The sequence below is a fragment of the Alternaria incomplexa genome (assembly GCF_024043165.1).
Source record: "Alternaria incomplexa strain BMP 0042 chromosome Unknown scaffold_15, whole genome shotgun sequence".
Taxonomy (NCBI): Eukaryota; Fungi; Ascomycota; class Dothideomycetes; order Pleosporales; family Pleosporaceae; genus Alternaria; species Alternaria incomplexa.
The window spans coordinates 223,048-237,517 of record NW_026249864.1 but is presented as its reverse complement, the minus strand read 5'-3'; the positions used below and the strand labels follow the sequence as shown (position 1 = coordinate 237,517).

General features: G+C 51.6%; 3 protein-coding genes across 3 annotated transcripts; 1 reads left to right on the top strand and 2 right to left on the bottom strand.

Moving 5' to 3' along the window:
* Window positions 1-315: 315 nt before the first annotated feature.
* J4E90_009146 (uncharacterized protein) lies at window positions 316-2,215 on the top strand (the record flags this gene model as incomplete). Its single annotated transcript, XM_051438667.1, has 6 exons — window positions 316-492; window positions 546-572; window positions 621-1,011; window positions 1,092-1,562; window positions 1,624-2,033; window positions 2,111-2,215. The coding sequence occupies 6 exons, from the start codon at window positions 316-318 to the stop codon at window positions 2,213-2,215; spliced, it is 1,581 nt and encodes a 526-aa protein (XP_051287330.1).
* A 307-nt stretch (window positions 2,216-2,522) lies between these two features.
* On the bottom strand, window positions 2,523-6,152 carry J4E90_009145 (NRPS; the record flags this gene model as incomplete). The annotated part of the gene is made up of 1 exon (XM_051438666.1): window positions 2,523-6,152. One exon carries the CDS (start codon window positions 6,150-6,152, stop codon window positions 2,523-2,525), a length of 3,630 nt encoding a protein of 1,209 aa, XP_051287329.1.
* Window positions 6,153-6,646: 494 nt separating this feature from the next.
* On the bottom strand, window positions 6,647-14,296 carry J4E90_009144 (Type I Iterative PKS; the record flags this gene model as incomplete). Its single annotated transcript, XM_051438665.1, has 5 exons — window positions 6,647-7,563; window positions 7,613-11,994; window positions 12,045-13,340; window positions 13,396-13,898; window positions 14,045-14,296. 5 exons carry the CDS (start codon window positions 14,294-14,296, stop codon window positions 6,647-6,649), a joined length of 7,350 nt encoding a protein of 2,449 aa, XP_051287328.1.
* Between the last annotated feature and the right edge of the window lie 174 nt (window positions 14,297-14,470).

Sequence of the window (14,470 nt, the reverse complement as noted above, 5' to 3'; positions counted from 1 at the left end):
AACAGCCGATTATGATGCCGACCAATCAAAGCGTAGCTACGAGCTGACAAGCGCATTCCTTGGGTTGTTGCCATTGGTGCAGCCGTTCGGACCAGGCGAACAACGTGGTGAGTTCGGACGTTGCATTGGGCACAGCATCGGAATAGTCTTGTCCTTCGCTGCAAGTGCCAGCAAGATACATGGATCTACCTTACACTCGGTGCCCCTCTATTTGGCCTTTCTCTTTCTTCCCAGTCGTCGCGTGCACCTCTCACATTTGCAAAGAGTTGGAAACTTTGTACAGTGCATTCGGAGATTGAGGTGTGGTATAGTAAGATGGACGATCAGAGCAAAGTTCACGACGGGAAAGTGCAAGAGCACGAGCACGATGTTGAACACCAGCACGCCTGCGGTGAAACGAGTAGCTTGGGTAAAGACGACATCTTACAACTCGAGCACACTGGTCCTGTGCTAAATGCCAAAATGCATCTGGTTAACAATGCGATCGATGAGGTAAGCTTGTTGAGAGAAGACTCTTGTGGGTGTGTACTGATTACAGTCCCCAGATCGGTTTCACGACGTATCAATGGAAGGTACTTGATGTGTCTCTGACATCTTTGAGCATTTCTAATAAGGCTTAGCTCTTTGTCCTGAATGGTTTTGGCTACGCCGTTGACTCCCTCATCCTACTCATTCAGTCCGTCATCGCCGCGCAAGCCGCCCTTGAGTTCAAGCCTTCCTACCGAAACGGCCTGACCATCGCTGCTTACGTCGGAATGCTCACGGGAGCCTTATTCTGGGGCTTATCGGCCGATATCATCGGCCGAAAGACAGCGTTTAACGTTAGTTTGCTGATTTGCTCGATCTTTGCAATTGTGGCTGGAGCAAGCCCAAATTGGGAAGTCTTGGGCTTGTTCGTATGTTTGAGTGCTTTTGGCGCCGGAGGGAATTTGGTGTTGGATACGGCAGTGTTCTTGGAGTATCTGCCTAGCTATAGGCAGTGGATGCTTACGCTCATGGCAGCTTGGTGGGGTATATATATCCCCAATCTTCCGTTGTTTTCTTCTCCGAGGGATGGCATCTATAAGCCTAAGTACTAACACTCTGACTAGGCATTGGTCAGCTCGTAGCTGGCTTTTTTGCCTGGGCCTTCCTTCCAAATTTTAGCTGCGCAGACCCATCCCTCGATCCCACGGCGGGCCCCTGTACAAAGTCTAACAACCAAGGTTGGCGCTACGTATGGTACGCTTCTGGATCCTTGGTTTTTGTAATGTCTATTCTCCGCATCACCATCATCCGTCTCAAGGAGACTCCCAAATTCCTTGTCAGCGAAGGTAAAGACGCCGAGTGCGTCGAAACCCTCCAATTCATTGCCACCAAATACAATCGACCTTGTAGTCTCACCGTCACCCAGATGCAAGACTGTGGCACCGTAGATCGTATCGCTGCACGTGGAAATCAGAGTAAATGGGGCTTGGGAGAGATCAATATGCACCTCCGCGGCCTGTATTCCACGAAACGAATAGGTATTAGCACATCGTTGATTTGGCTCTCGTGGACGTTGATAGGCCTTGCCTACCCCCGTAAGTGTCTCTGTGCGAACTGCATGTGAGACATACGCTGACTTTGTACACCTTCGTTTAGTCTACAATGTCTTCCTCCCCGCCTACCTCTCATCCCGCGGCGCCGCCTTCGGTGAACCATCACCCTACATCACTTGGCGCAACTACACCCTTGTGAACTTTAGCGGCATTTGGGGACCTGTGCTAGCGGGCTACATGTGTCATACGCGCCTTGGTCGTAAATATACCATGGTTATTGGAGCATTGGTCACCATGGCTTTCTTCTTCGCGTACACGCAGGTCAGGACTGCTGTTCAGAATGTGGCGTTCACATGCATCATCAACTTCTGTTTAAATATCTACTATGGCACGCTGTACGCTTATACGCCGGAGGTGCTGCCTAGTGCGCACAGAGGTACCGGCAACGGGATCGCGATTGCCTGGAACAGGGTTATGGGAATCTTGAGTGCCGTTATTGCGACGGTCGCTGATGTAAGTCTGCTCTTCACTGAACCTGTCATGTTTGAGATGACTCCGAATGGCTGGGTTCGGGCTGACTGGCGGTAAAGACGGGAACCGCTGTCCCGATATATATTTGCGCCGCGTTGTACATCCTCATGGCAGGCATTGCGGCGATTTTTCCATTTGAGCCCTATGGCCGGAGAAGTTCATGAGGTCTGCAGTCGAGGTTCCATCAACTCTGCTCTATACATGGAGTCTTGATGCAAGAATACAGGTGGACTTGTTTCAGTAAGCCCTCTCGATATCCGCCTGGTCCTCAGTTTATTCATGCAGGTACAGTAAGTAGTCCAAATCGGACGCCACCTTTTTTCCGAACGACTCATGCTGCGCATTCCAGGCTGCAAACATCTTCATCTCATTGTAGCACGACATTGGTTCATACTCGAGGTTTCATCAAAAGCCGACGTCTATTGTGATATGAATGCACTATCTATGTCAAAAAGCTCGTTGTGCAGCAGGCTAAGTGACTTTCTCAGCATCGCCCTTTGTGCGGGTTGAGAGAAGAGCAATAGTCTCTGCAACAGACGGGAAATCAAGCAGTTCCTCAATACTTGTAGCAAATCCCCGCTTGGAGTATTCACAAGTAAGAGCGGCAGCAGCAATGCTGTTGCCCCATATTTCGTAGAATGGAGTTTGGTATGTGAAACCAGGGGACGACCTGAAGTCTGACCCCAACACCGACTCCCAAGCTGAACAAACTACTTCCTCCAAGATCTTTGTATCTTCTGTCCCAGGCCTTGATGCCTGCTTCCTAGCTTGTCGGGGGCTGACCAGGTTGTGCTGGAATGCAGCCAGATCGAATTGAGCAAGGATGTCTGACAGTTTCTGTTCCAACAAATGAGGCAGCTGTTCGTAAGTTTGAACGAAGCCGCTCAACACCGCTTTAACCCGATCTTCCGAGAAAGCCTGTTGCGAGTATCTCAGTTCGACTTCTAGCTTGTTGTCGCGAGCAGATGTTTGTAGCCATAGGTCGGCTTTGTCATGCTCCGGTTCGTACACATCGAATGCGCACCCGCCAAGTTGTGGAAATGGCTGCTCGATCGACCCGAAGCTGAGATGATTCACGACTGTCGAGAATCGTGTCCATCGAGGCCAATTGGTGCACTTCTCTATGATGTGATGGTGTCCAATATGGCCATACTGCAGCGACTTCAGATAGTTGCTTTGAACCGCATCGAGAAGCAAAGAAGCTTTTGCGGTTGAAACGACATCCGTGCGCAAAGGTATGACGTTCATGCATGGGCCGAGGATATCCGATACGTTGGGCATCATCATGTGTCTTCCAGAAATGATGCACCCGAATACGACAGAGTCCTGACCCGTAAGCTTCGACAGCACGATCGACCATGAGGCAAGAACAGCGGTTGCGCTCGTATAACCCGAAGTCTTCAGATCTACCAAGGGAACGGAAATCTTGACGGCGCCGTTGATAGGGCAGTCCACGCTAGGGCGAGTGTGAGCACGAACTTCGCTCATCGAGCTATTGGCCAGAGCTGTCTTCCAGAACGTCTCAGAATTCTTGCTTGCTAAGACTGCTTCTGCGCAGAAGTCGGTGAAAGGAATGACTTCCAATGGTCTGTCAAAATACAAAGCCTCGAGCGAGCGCCACAATGTGTCGAGACTGAGCGCGTCGTACTGGGCGTGGGAGATTCGAAGGACCAGTTGCGCTGTGCTAGTCGTGGCATCATGTACAAGGGTAAAAGCTACCAAAGTATCGCCGAGTTGACGGTGTCGTTTCATGTCCTGCTGAATGATATCCTTAACAAGCCCGTCCATATTCTGACTGTCACTAGACTGCTCCACAGTGAACCGGAAGGGGAAAGCCTTGGCCTTGAGAACGACCTGGAAAGTTTGTCTTGCTTTCACTACGAACACCGTCCGTAGGAGGGCGTGTTGGTTTATGAGCTGTTGACAAGCGCGTTGCAACCTTCCAACATCCAGTGTTTTGGGGAACTTGAAGATCATGTAGTCATGCCAGCCATGTGACTTGAGCAGACCCTGCCCGACACACCAGGCCTGCCAGTCCGTCGCCAGAGCAACAGCGTCGACATCGTCTTGTGAGATCTCCGGTGCGACTGTCTCTATCGTGTGCGCTGCATATTCACCGCCTAGCGTAGTCGACTGAGCGCATACCTCGAACCTTGCCGATGTACTCATAGCCTGGAGAGTTCGATTTACCAGGATGTCTTCGATTGACAGAATGACCTGCTCTTTCCGTGCTTGTGCGATGAGCTTGATACAGTGCAAGGAATCTCCGCCAAGATGGAAGAAATCGTCCTGCAAACCGATGTACTCTACAGGAAGGCCGAGCACTGAGGCCCATAGACGTTGCATTGTTCGCTCCTGCAATGTCACTGGCGCAGACTTGCTTAGAGCGCCAACATGTTTCACCAGATCAACCAACGACATCCTGGCAGCCTGACTCCGCAGTAGCTTTCGATCGAGTTTGCCAGACGGGTTTAACGGCCGTTCTTTGAGTTCCACAAATCCGCGCGGTATCATGTGATCCGGAAGACTGTCCGCCAATCTCTCTCTCAACTGCCTGACTTCGTGAGAGAAGTCTGTTGCAAGCCCGTGTATGAAAGCGATGAGCATTGGCCCAGTTCCGGTTGTCGGTTCGACTATCTCCGCTGCGACCGTCACACCCGATGGGAGGCTGTCCAACAACGACTTCTCCACCTCTCCCAACTCGAAGCGTTGCCCATGTAACTTGACACGCGTATCTTTCCTTCCCACAATCTGCACAACGCCATCTTCGATATACTTTGCCAAATCTCCCGTTCGAAACATCACTTTGGGTCTCATCTCCCCCCTCGCTTTCGCCCATGCAGGTGGCCCGTCGATAAATGCCTTCGTATTAGCTTCCGGGTCGTTGCGGTATCCCTGGAATAGCGCTGGTCCCTCAAAAAGAAGTTCCCCCGTTTCCCCGATCGGCGCTAGTGTATTCGCATCGTCTTGGTCAACGATCCATGCGCAACCCGTCATAAACTGGCGAGCTTTACATTTCTTCCCGCTAACATCGATGGCGTTCGCAATACCCACGCCCTCCGTCATGCCAATCGCCTCCACAAGCGACACCCGCGGCGCCCAAATATCGATGAGTCGCTGAGTTACGGGCTCACCCCCTACGGTCAAAAACTGCAAGCAATCCACTTCCTCTGGCTTCAGCAGGTTCAGCAGCGTTGGTGTAAGGAAGGTCCGAGTGATTTTCTTCCTGGTGATGAAGTTCGCTATACCGCCCATGCGCTCTCGCTCTGGTGGTAGGATCAATAGACCCCCGTTACAAAGCGTCTTCAAAGTCGTGACAATGCTCGCAGCAAAAGCCTGGGAGGCGAAGTTGAGAACGCGACTACTAGCTGCGTAACCATGACCATGGATAACATTAGAGACCGCACTGCTTTGCGTATGCTGAACCACTTTAGGTAGTCCCGTCGATCCTGATGTGAAACACACATAAGCGAGATCATTCGGAAGGCCGACTGGCAGGTCTATCACTCCGATCATTCCACTCTCAAAATCGCTGCTGCAAACTTCTGGCACATTGATGACCACCTTGTTGACAACTCCGCGCGGAAACCTCTCGTTGAACTTTTCTTCGGCAAGCATTACTCGAGGACTTATAGTGGCCAGGCACGCATGTAACCGCTCCGTTGGGTTGCCAGGGTCCAGCGTCGTGTACGCCATCCCTGCCTTCGACACAGCCATCATACAGACAACTAGCCAGATGGATTTGTCGAAACAGATCGGGATGATTTCACCGGCAGTGGCTTCATCGAGTATAGTATGAAGATGCTGGGCTAAACGCGTAGAGTAGTTTTCCAATTGCGTGTATGTGAGTGTGCCGTCTGGTGCGTCCACCGCAGGCGCATCAGGGGAGCAGCTGACTTGCTTGGTGAAGACTTGAGTGATAGTCAAGTGAGGAGTTGGCGGAAGTGAAGCGTTCCAAGACCATATCTGATCTTCTTCTTCTCGAGTAATCTTCGTTTTGCCTTTCGGGGACATGTTGCTCGTCTCGGAGATTATGGCTGTGCTCATTTCTGAAGGCCGGAGGATGGATAACAATGGTGGATTGGACGTCGGCGTGACCATGAGACGTAGTGGGCCATAAGCTACCTTTTGAGACTTTCTTGTAGCATACTAGCTGCATGTGTCCGGTACACCATGCCCCGCACCATATGTCACCAGACTCTCGGAGTAGGTTGAGTGTTGATTTGCCCGTTCGCCGGTTCCTCGGTCCAATTTTCGTGCCGCCGAAATGTGAGGTGTACGTTTTTACATTCGGTCCGCAATAGATACGATCCTAGCTCTGGATAGTATGCACCTACATCGCAAGCGGTGTGCGAAGATAAGAGACACCCTTCTTGACGCAATGGCCACCTTTGCTTGTACTCTCAACCTCGGTATTGACATTTGGACCGAGAGCGCCTACTGATTTGCTCCGCTGCATGGTTGGCTACGCAACTTATCGAGATACAACCAGGTTCTGCTTTGCGAGGGCATGCATGGTACCAGAAAGGGCGATCGACTCTACCGGATCTGTGATTCATTCGTTGCAGTGACAAGAGATCAGTGACTATGTTCGACTATAAGTCTACCCAAAAGGACATCTTTAGATGCTTGAACAGGAACAGATATCCTGGTTCTACTTGGCTTTTCCACTCTCTGCTTCCCGGCTTGAGATGCAGATCATGGATGTGTTTCACTCCAGGAACCGGTAAGAAGCCACATTCAACTCCAGAATTGTCCAGCTCCTTTACGAACGATTCGGCTGTCTTGAACGGAACAATCTCATCCTGTACCCCATGAATGACAAATGTGGGGACATTGTAGGAGCCGTCTCGCACATGCGCCATTGGGCTAATCGCTCTGACAAGCTCTGGGTCAGGCTTTTGGGCAAGAGCCTTAGGAGAAAGGCCGTAAAGCAGAACGTTTAGCCCGATGCCCTCCTTGAGAACCGCGAAGATGAGCTCAGAGCGTGGGTCGCCGGGCTTGATCCAACCCAATCGACTACCATCCATCATGGTGCCATAGTTCGTCACAGGTGCCCGCGGCAGAGCCTGCATGATTTTCTCAAGTCGCATTCTGCGGGCAGGGAACTCTCCGTAAGACTGCTCTTCCTGATGCCTTTCCAGAGCCCCAGTTTCAAAGTCGGTTGGGCCATAAAAGCCCAATATGGCGGCTGGTGACGGGATGTCGAGCGCTTTGGTAGTCCAAGCAAGGCTCATGGCGAGATGAGCACCCGTCGACCACCCAATCGAAACTATGCGAGTTTGGTCTATCGAGATGCCGTATTGAGATGTGATAGCAGAGAGCTTTGTCTGGATCCAAACGTATGCATCTCGTACGTCGGAAAACGGTCCGTCAATGACATTCACCTCTGGAACCAACCGATAGTCTATGCTGACGGGAAGAATGTTGTGCGACAACAAGAACTTTGTCTGTGCTGGTCTGATTGCTTTGCGTGAAAGTGTCATGTGGCCACCTCCGTGGATCATCAATGCTGCCAGACGTTTAGTGCAGAACAGCAACGCGTGCGGAGGGCCATTTACCTACAGGCATCGAGCTAATTGGAGGGCTGTTCGGCAAGTAGACATCGGCTTCTATCTCAATACCATCAACGACCTTGTAAACAACTGTGTCAACACCAGACGTTGGCAAGTCACTGTGACGCTGTGGTTCCAGATACTGCTTCACAGAGGCTATAAGTAGCCGCTGAAGATTGCAATCCGGCATTGTGCTTTGAGAGTAGGTGGCGCTTGCAAACCCAGCTTGATGCATGAAGTTCATCCAGACTGCTGCAGGTTGAATGGCATGTGTGGCATCGACCGCCAACCACCAACCGTCCAGCAAACCAAAAACAGCCTCGTGCCAGTCGAAGATCGTAGTGATTTCTGAGAGCACCAAGACACCATGCGGATTGAGCATGTGCTTGATACGACGACAGGTTTCAGTTCTGTTGGCGGTTGCATGAACACAGTTCGTGCTAATGACGACGTCGAACCTGCCAACCATTTCCGTAGGCGGTTCGACTTCAAGGTTAAGCGTTCTGAACTGCATCCACGAGTATTTGAACTTCTTAGAAGCGTTTCGGACCAGGGTTGAAGATATGTCCGTGAATACATATTCAATGGAATGGCCGAGAGCACCTAGTGCTTCACCAAGCCGCTTGGTAGTCCCTCCCATGCCGGCTCCAACCTCGAGGATACGAACTGGTCCATTTGCCTTCTTGACTAATCGAACCATGAAGTCCACAAGAACCTCAGTCAGAGTGGCAAACATAGGGGCTTGGGTGTAGAAGCTTCCAACGATTTCCTGGGACGTGCTGGTGCCAAAGAGCAGCTTAACAGGGTCCTCCACACCCATCAAGCATTCTGCAATCTTCGGTCCGGTGAGAGCCATGAGTTCAGCCTCACAACGATAATTTGGGTGGTCGGTGATGAGGTGGCGTAGAAGCTGGGACGAGCTGGGAGGAAGGGTGGGTGAACAAAATGACCGGATATATCCGGAGTCTTTCTTTTCGATAACACAATGCCTCTGAAGAATCTCGTAGTATCTGTGCACTACCTTACTGTGCTTAGACTGATATCCGAAATCGGGAATCTTCTGGCCCGGCGCAATGGTCTTGAAATCAATACCTAGCTTCTGGAAAGCTTCAATTAGGTAAGCAAGAAGAAGCTCGTCCTGACGAGCAGAGACCTTTGCTAGATACTCTGTAAACTGGCAAGACCGGGCATACTCTTCAAAGGAAGACTCTGCCTCCAAGAGAGATTGAAACGGATCCGTAATCTCGGCAGTTCTGATAGAATGGTGTATGGGTGGATCAAGCACAGGTGAGTTTGACGGCTTCGAAAGTGGGGTGATACTTGACTTCATTAGAGAAAGTCCAGCCAAGTGCATCAGATCCTTGACAGAAACGTCAAGGAGGCTATCAATACCATTGATATCGACGTTGAACTCTTCAGATAGGCAGGAAACGAGTTCTGTCGTGGATAGAGAGTCGAAGCCGAGGTCCTGAAGAAGTTGGTGATCTTCGATATGGCTGACAGCAACGCCACAAAGATCTGAAATAAGCTCGAACAGTTTCGCGCGTCGAGTCCTACCAATAGAGTCCTTGGCACCTTCCTCCGGGCTTGAACGAGGCATTAATCCGGTTTTGGATGTCTTAGAGACCGGGGAGGGAGATCTAGCCGTCGGCGTGATTACTGGTGAGACTTGCTTTCGGTCGGCTTTGGTGACGCCAGAAAATATGGTTTGGCTCAATGCACCAAAGCTCACCGTTAGAAGCTCGCCAGGCGACACAATCTTCCCGAAACGGTCGTTAATCTCGTCCGAGAGTTCGACCGACGCCAGTGAATCGATACCAAGATCACCGATACAAGTGTTTGAGGCAATGAAATCTGCTGGTGCGCCAGTATATGCGGAGATCATCGCCCTCAACGGATCATCTGTTTCTTTGGCTTCGTCGCCAGCCACCGAGGAAGCACTTGATGAGTTGGAAGCGCCATCGGGCGTCAATGGCGGAGGGCTCTCGAGCATAGCGGGCCTAGAGTTCTCGCGAAGAGAGAGAGATGAACACGATTTCGAGGTTAATCTTGATCCATTGGCTGCGTCAAGCGTTCGCTCAAGCTTGGAGATTTCGAGACGATGGAATTTGGCACCGATAGCTGTCATGGCTACCTCGCCGTCTTTGGTCAAAACGAAAACGTCGCCGGTCGCATGCACATCATCGATGAGAGTGAAAATGGCATAGACGTCCCATTCCTTGTGAGTGTCGAAGTCGCAATGTTTGGACGTCGTGACACTTTCGAGGCCGGAAGCTACGAAAACCTGACCCTGTGGGCATACTTTGCTGCTGTTGATGAGAAGGCCGGAGACTTGAATGAACGCGTCAATGGACACAGTGTCGCAATACTTCGTTACTGCGCTTTCATTGCCTCCAAGATGACTGTCTGGCATACGGATGTCGGCTAGTGCCTCGTTGTTGTCAATGACGATACTTTGAATCCCGTGGAAGAAGTCGGCGTAGTCCACAACCTTTGAGAACAGCTTATAGGCTCGTCCGCCGTTGAGTTTCTCCGAGCTCGGACTCGATCGAATTGAGTCAAGGCGGTCAGCTATGAGCCGCTTGTATGTAGAAAATCGAGGATTCTCTACTAGAGCCATCCGACCCCTGCCATGAACAGTTGAGCGGTGGGAACTGGTTGCTTGCCCGGAAGAGCTCGAAAGAACAAACTTCCATCCGTTTTTGTCAATATTTTCGAGAGTCAGATTGACGTTGCGATCCAGGTCGACGCCTAGCGGTGATTCGAATGATAGGTCCTCAAATGCTAGCGATTTAGATCCGAGGTCTGCACCCAGAATCTGAGCTGACATAGCCGCACACTCCATGTACATGGAAGCGGGACAAAGCGGCCGACCACGGACTGCATGGCCACTGATGACCTCACGAAAGCGGCTGGCCGAATTATTGACAACAAACTTGTTCGCACTGCTAGTAGACTCAGCATGATGCAGCAAGCGAACAGGGATCGGAACAGAAGCGGTCTCGAGCTTTTGCGAGCCAAGACTTTCGTAACTCCGCTGAAGCTCAGTAGCTCTATCAACATTCTCGAGCCAAGCTTTCGTTCTCTGAAATTGATAGGGGGGTAGCCATGCTGGTTCTAAACCAGCTTCGGAAGGAGACAGGAAAGCCCATGGGGTGATATCGATCCCTTCCTTCCAGAGGTGGATGATACTTTGAGAGAGAACGTTGGTAGGTTGACTAACATCAGCCGTCTTGATGTTGAGAAATGAATGAATCTCCGGTTCAGCTGTCGCACGCTTAATCATGGGGATAATGGATGAATCGAATCCTGCTTCAAGCCAGATGCAGCCTCCCAGGCGCTCTTCTATCCGCTGAATGGCATCGATGAAGTAGACCGGTTGGCGAAGATGTGATGCAACATGCTCAGCATTGATCAATGAAGTGTGCACCTTTGTGCATGGCTCGATGGGAATAGAAGCTTCTCTGAAGTCCAATGATTTCAAAAACTCCATGAAGTCGTTCTGAAGTGGCTCCGTGAAGACGGAATGGAAGCCATGAGTTACATCGACTCTCCGACTGCTGACACCCTTGAACGAGGGGTCAGTAACCAGCAGTCTTTCCGCATTGGTCACCGCAATCTTGGTACCAACTACGACGTGGCTGTTAGTGGCATTGAAGCAAGCAATCTCTAGGGATTCACCACCGATTGCATCAATGACACGTTCGACAACAGAGTACGGCGCAAATATTGCTAGCATAGTACCTCTCTCTGGTCCCCATTTAGTTACCATGAGCTGGGCTCGGGTAGTGACAAGTTTGAGGGCCTCTTCAAGAGAGAGCACACCCGATACGGCCATTGCTGTCAACTCTCCGAAGCTGTGTCCAATGACGCAAGCGGGCTGCACGCCAGCATCGATCCAACACCTAGCGCTAGCATATTGAACCGCCATGGTACCTGTCTGCAACAGAACTGGATCGGTAATGACGGTGGTCTGGAAGATAGCCGGGATGATCGATGGAGTTCCAAGCGCGACGAGGATTCGATCGCACTCTTGGAGGTAGTAGCGTAGCCTGGGATTTGACTCGTAAACCGCTTTCGATAGACCAACATTCTGCTTGCTTTGGCCGGAGAATGCAAGCACGATACGCTTCGAAGGTTGGGGTATGCTGCATGACGAGATGTCCGTGGAGAGTTCGGTGCGTAAGCCGGCAATGTCGCAAGCTGTTGTCATCCAGGCCACCGAATGGCGCTTTCGCCGCTCCGATAGGGTGTAAGCAAGGCTCGAGAGGCTCAGATCTCCTTGGCTAATGTACGATTTAAGGACAGCTGCGTAAGCCTTCAGACTCTCAAATGTGTGGGCTGAGAGTATGATTGGATAGTGGGTACCCGCAGGCAGCTGAGTCGGTCTATTCAGATAGGTTAGGCTTAGCTTTCTAGGAGCGAGATTTACACTTACGCTTTGCTAGAGCTCCTCCGAGGCCCTTCGCAGACAACAAGCGATGCGTTACTTCCAGCCGCGCCGTAGTTGTTCACCCACGCAGCTCTGAAGGGTACTTCCCATGGTTCCAGGCTCTTTGCGATGACAATCTTGTCCGGGGCCAATGAGGGAATCTTGGGGTTCAAAGATTTGAACAATGCGTGGGGCGGGATTGCTTTCTTCCATAACATAGCGATGACTTTGAGCAGTCCAGCGACCCCAGCCGCCGACTCTGCGTGGCCAGTATTGGCTTTGATAGAACCAAGATAGAGTTTGGTTGGACGATCTGATCCACCAAACACGTCTCTGATGCTGCTCACCTCAAGAGGATCGCCTGCTTGTGTGCCGGTCCCGTGGGCTTCAACGTAGGACACATGGTTTGGACTCATTCCAGCACGTTCAAGAATCGACTGGTATAGCTCAACCTGTGCCGAGGGTTGAGTGACTGTCAAAGATGCAGACAAACCGCCTTGGTTGGTGGACGACCCCGGTATGACGCCTAAAACTGGATCACCATCTGCCATCGCCTGTTTCAAGGGCTTCAATACGATCATTCCAGCACCATCTCCACGGCAATAGCCATCAGCCGCTTGATCGAAAGGCTTGCATTGACCGGTCGGGCTGAGGAAGCCGGCCTTGCCAAGACCCAGATAGTTGTGAACTCCGGAGATGATGTTCACTCCTCCAGCAACAGCCATAGGACACTCACCCGACCAGATGGACTGGCAGGCACGATTGATGGCGACAAGCGAAGAGGAGCAGGCCGTGTCGATGACTTCCGCCGGTCCAGTCCAGCCATAGTGATAGCTAAGCCTGCCGCACAAGAATGCCCGAATGGTACCAGTCGCTGTATATGCAGTTGGTGGATGGGCACTCGTATTGTCCGTGTACTCGATGAAACTTGCGCCGATGAAGCAGCCGACTTTGTCTCCGTTCTCGCGAACATGTTTGCGGAGGTAGCCCGCGCTGTCCAGAGCTTGATAGGTCAGTTCCAAGAGGATGCGTTGCTGAGGGTCCATGCTGGCAGCCTCCTTGGCATTCGAGCGGAAGAAAGCCCAGTCGAACTCATCGACCCCATCAATGAAGTTGCCGAACCACTTCGGCTTCCATTTGTCGTTTTGCAACGCGCGAAAGCTTTCGCGCATCGGAACCCTGTCATGGCGGATCTCTTCGCAAGTCGATGTGCCAGCGGCGAGGAGCTGCCATAGTTCTTCGAGGTCGGCTGCTCGTGGGAGTCGGCATGAAACACCAGTGATGGCAATGGCGTCTTCCGGGCTGGCGTGATGTGTTAGCGCGGCGCTAGTCGCGTCAGCCTGTTGGGGCTACCTACTACTTGTATTCAGCCAACCTGGCCCCCTGAACAGTGGTATGGACTTCCATCTTCGATATCCGCAAGCGAGCGTTGTGGAACGGCATCAGGGGGACTGGGTCTCCTATGCCGAACAAAGCAAATGTATGGGCGTCTGTACCACTTCCCGCTAGGTCCTGTGCGACATCCTTCAAAAGCCGATACCACTCGCATCGAGAGGCGAGGATGGTGTTGATTGCCTCGTGTGTCAGCGAGCAATCATGCAGCAAGCTGCCATCCAAATTCGATCGCACAGGAACTCGCAGCTGACTAGCATCAGGCAGCATCATGTCGTCATGCTCCCGACAAATGTCAAACAGCACTTTGACCAAAGGCGCGTTCTCCGGGTTGTGCACTTTGCCACGGATATGGATATCGGTGACTAGCAAACCACGGTTACGAGCTCTTTCTGCCACCTTCTCGAGCTCTAGCACAGGGCCTACGATACTTATCGTTTTTGGGTCTGTGATCGCCGAAATGTAGCACTGCATGTTGTAAGTAGCTGTTACACAGGAATGGAATTGCTAAATGCTGCTTGTTTGCTTCGGTGGAAGTCATGTTCCTGTGACACAAGTCCAAAGACCGACAGGGGAGAGGCCCTGCAGCGAATACGAAAAGAATCCCAACTTACTCTAGGAATACCTGCCACAAGCTCATCTCCTTGCGGAGGAGTTCTCAGGCGTACTGCGATGGTCGTGGCTCCCTCCACCAACTCGTCGTCACCCAATTCGCCAAATGCGCCAACGGCAAATGCCAGTCGTAAAGCTTTGGTTGCAAGATGGACTACCTCCTCCTCGTCTTTGGCGCAGGAAACAGCAAAGGCTGTAGGAAGACCTCCACAATATCCCTGAGCGCCGCCACCTTTCTTCAGGCTTGCCAGCATTCGCTCGTGCGTGAGACCATGCAACTTGAGCAACTGGAAGTACTGGCAGATCTGGATAACCACCAACAGCGGCAACGCTAGAATACCGGACATGGAGCTTGAAACAGGTCCAGATATTCCGTCGGTTATCCATCGCTTCAGACTGACGACATGTCGCTTGCCCGATTTGAGTTT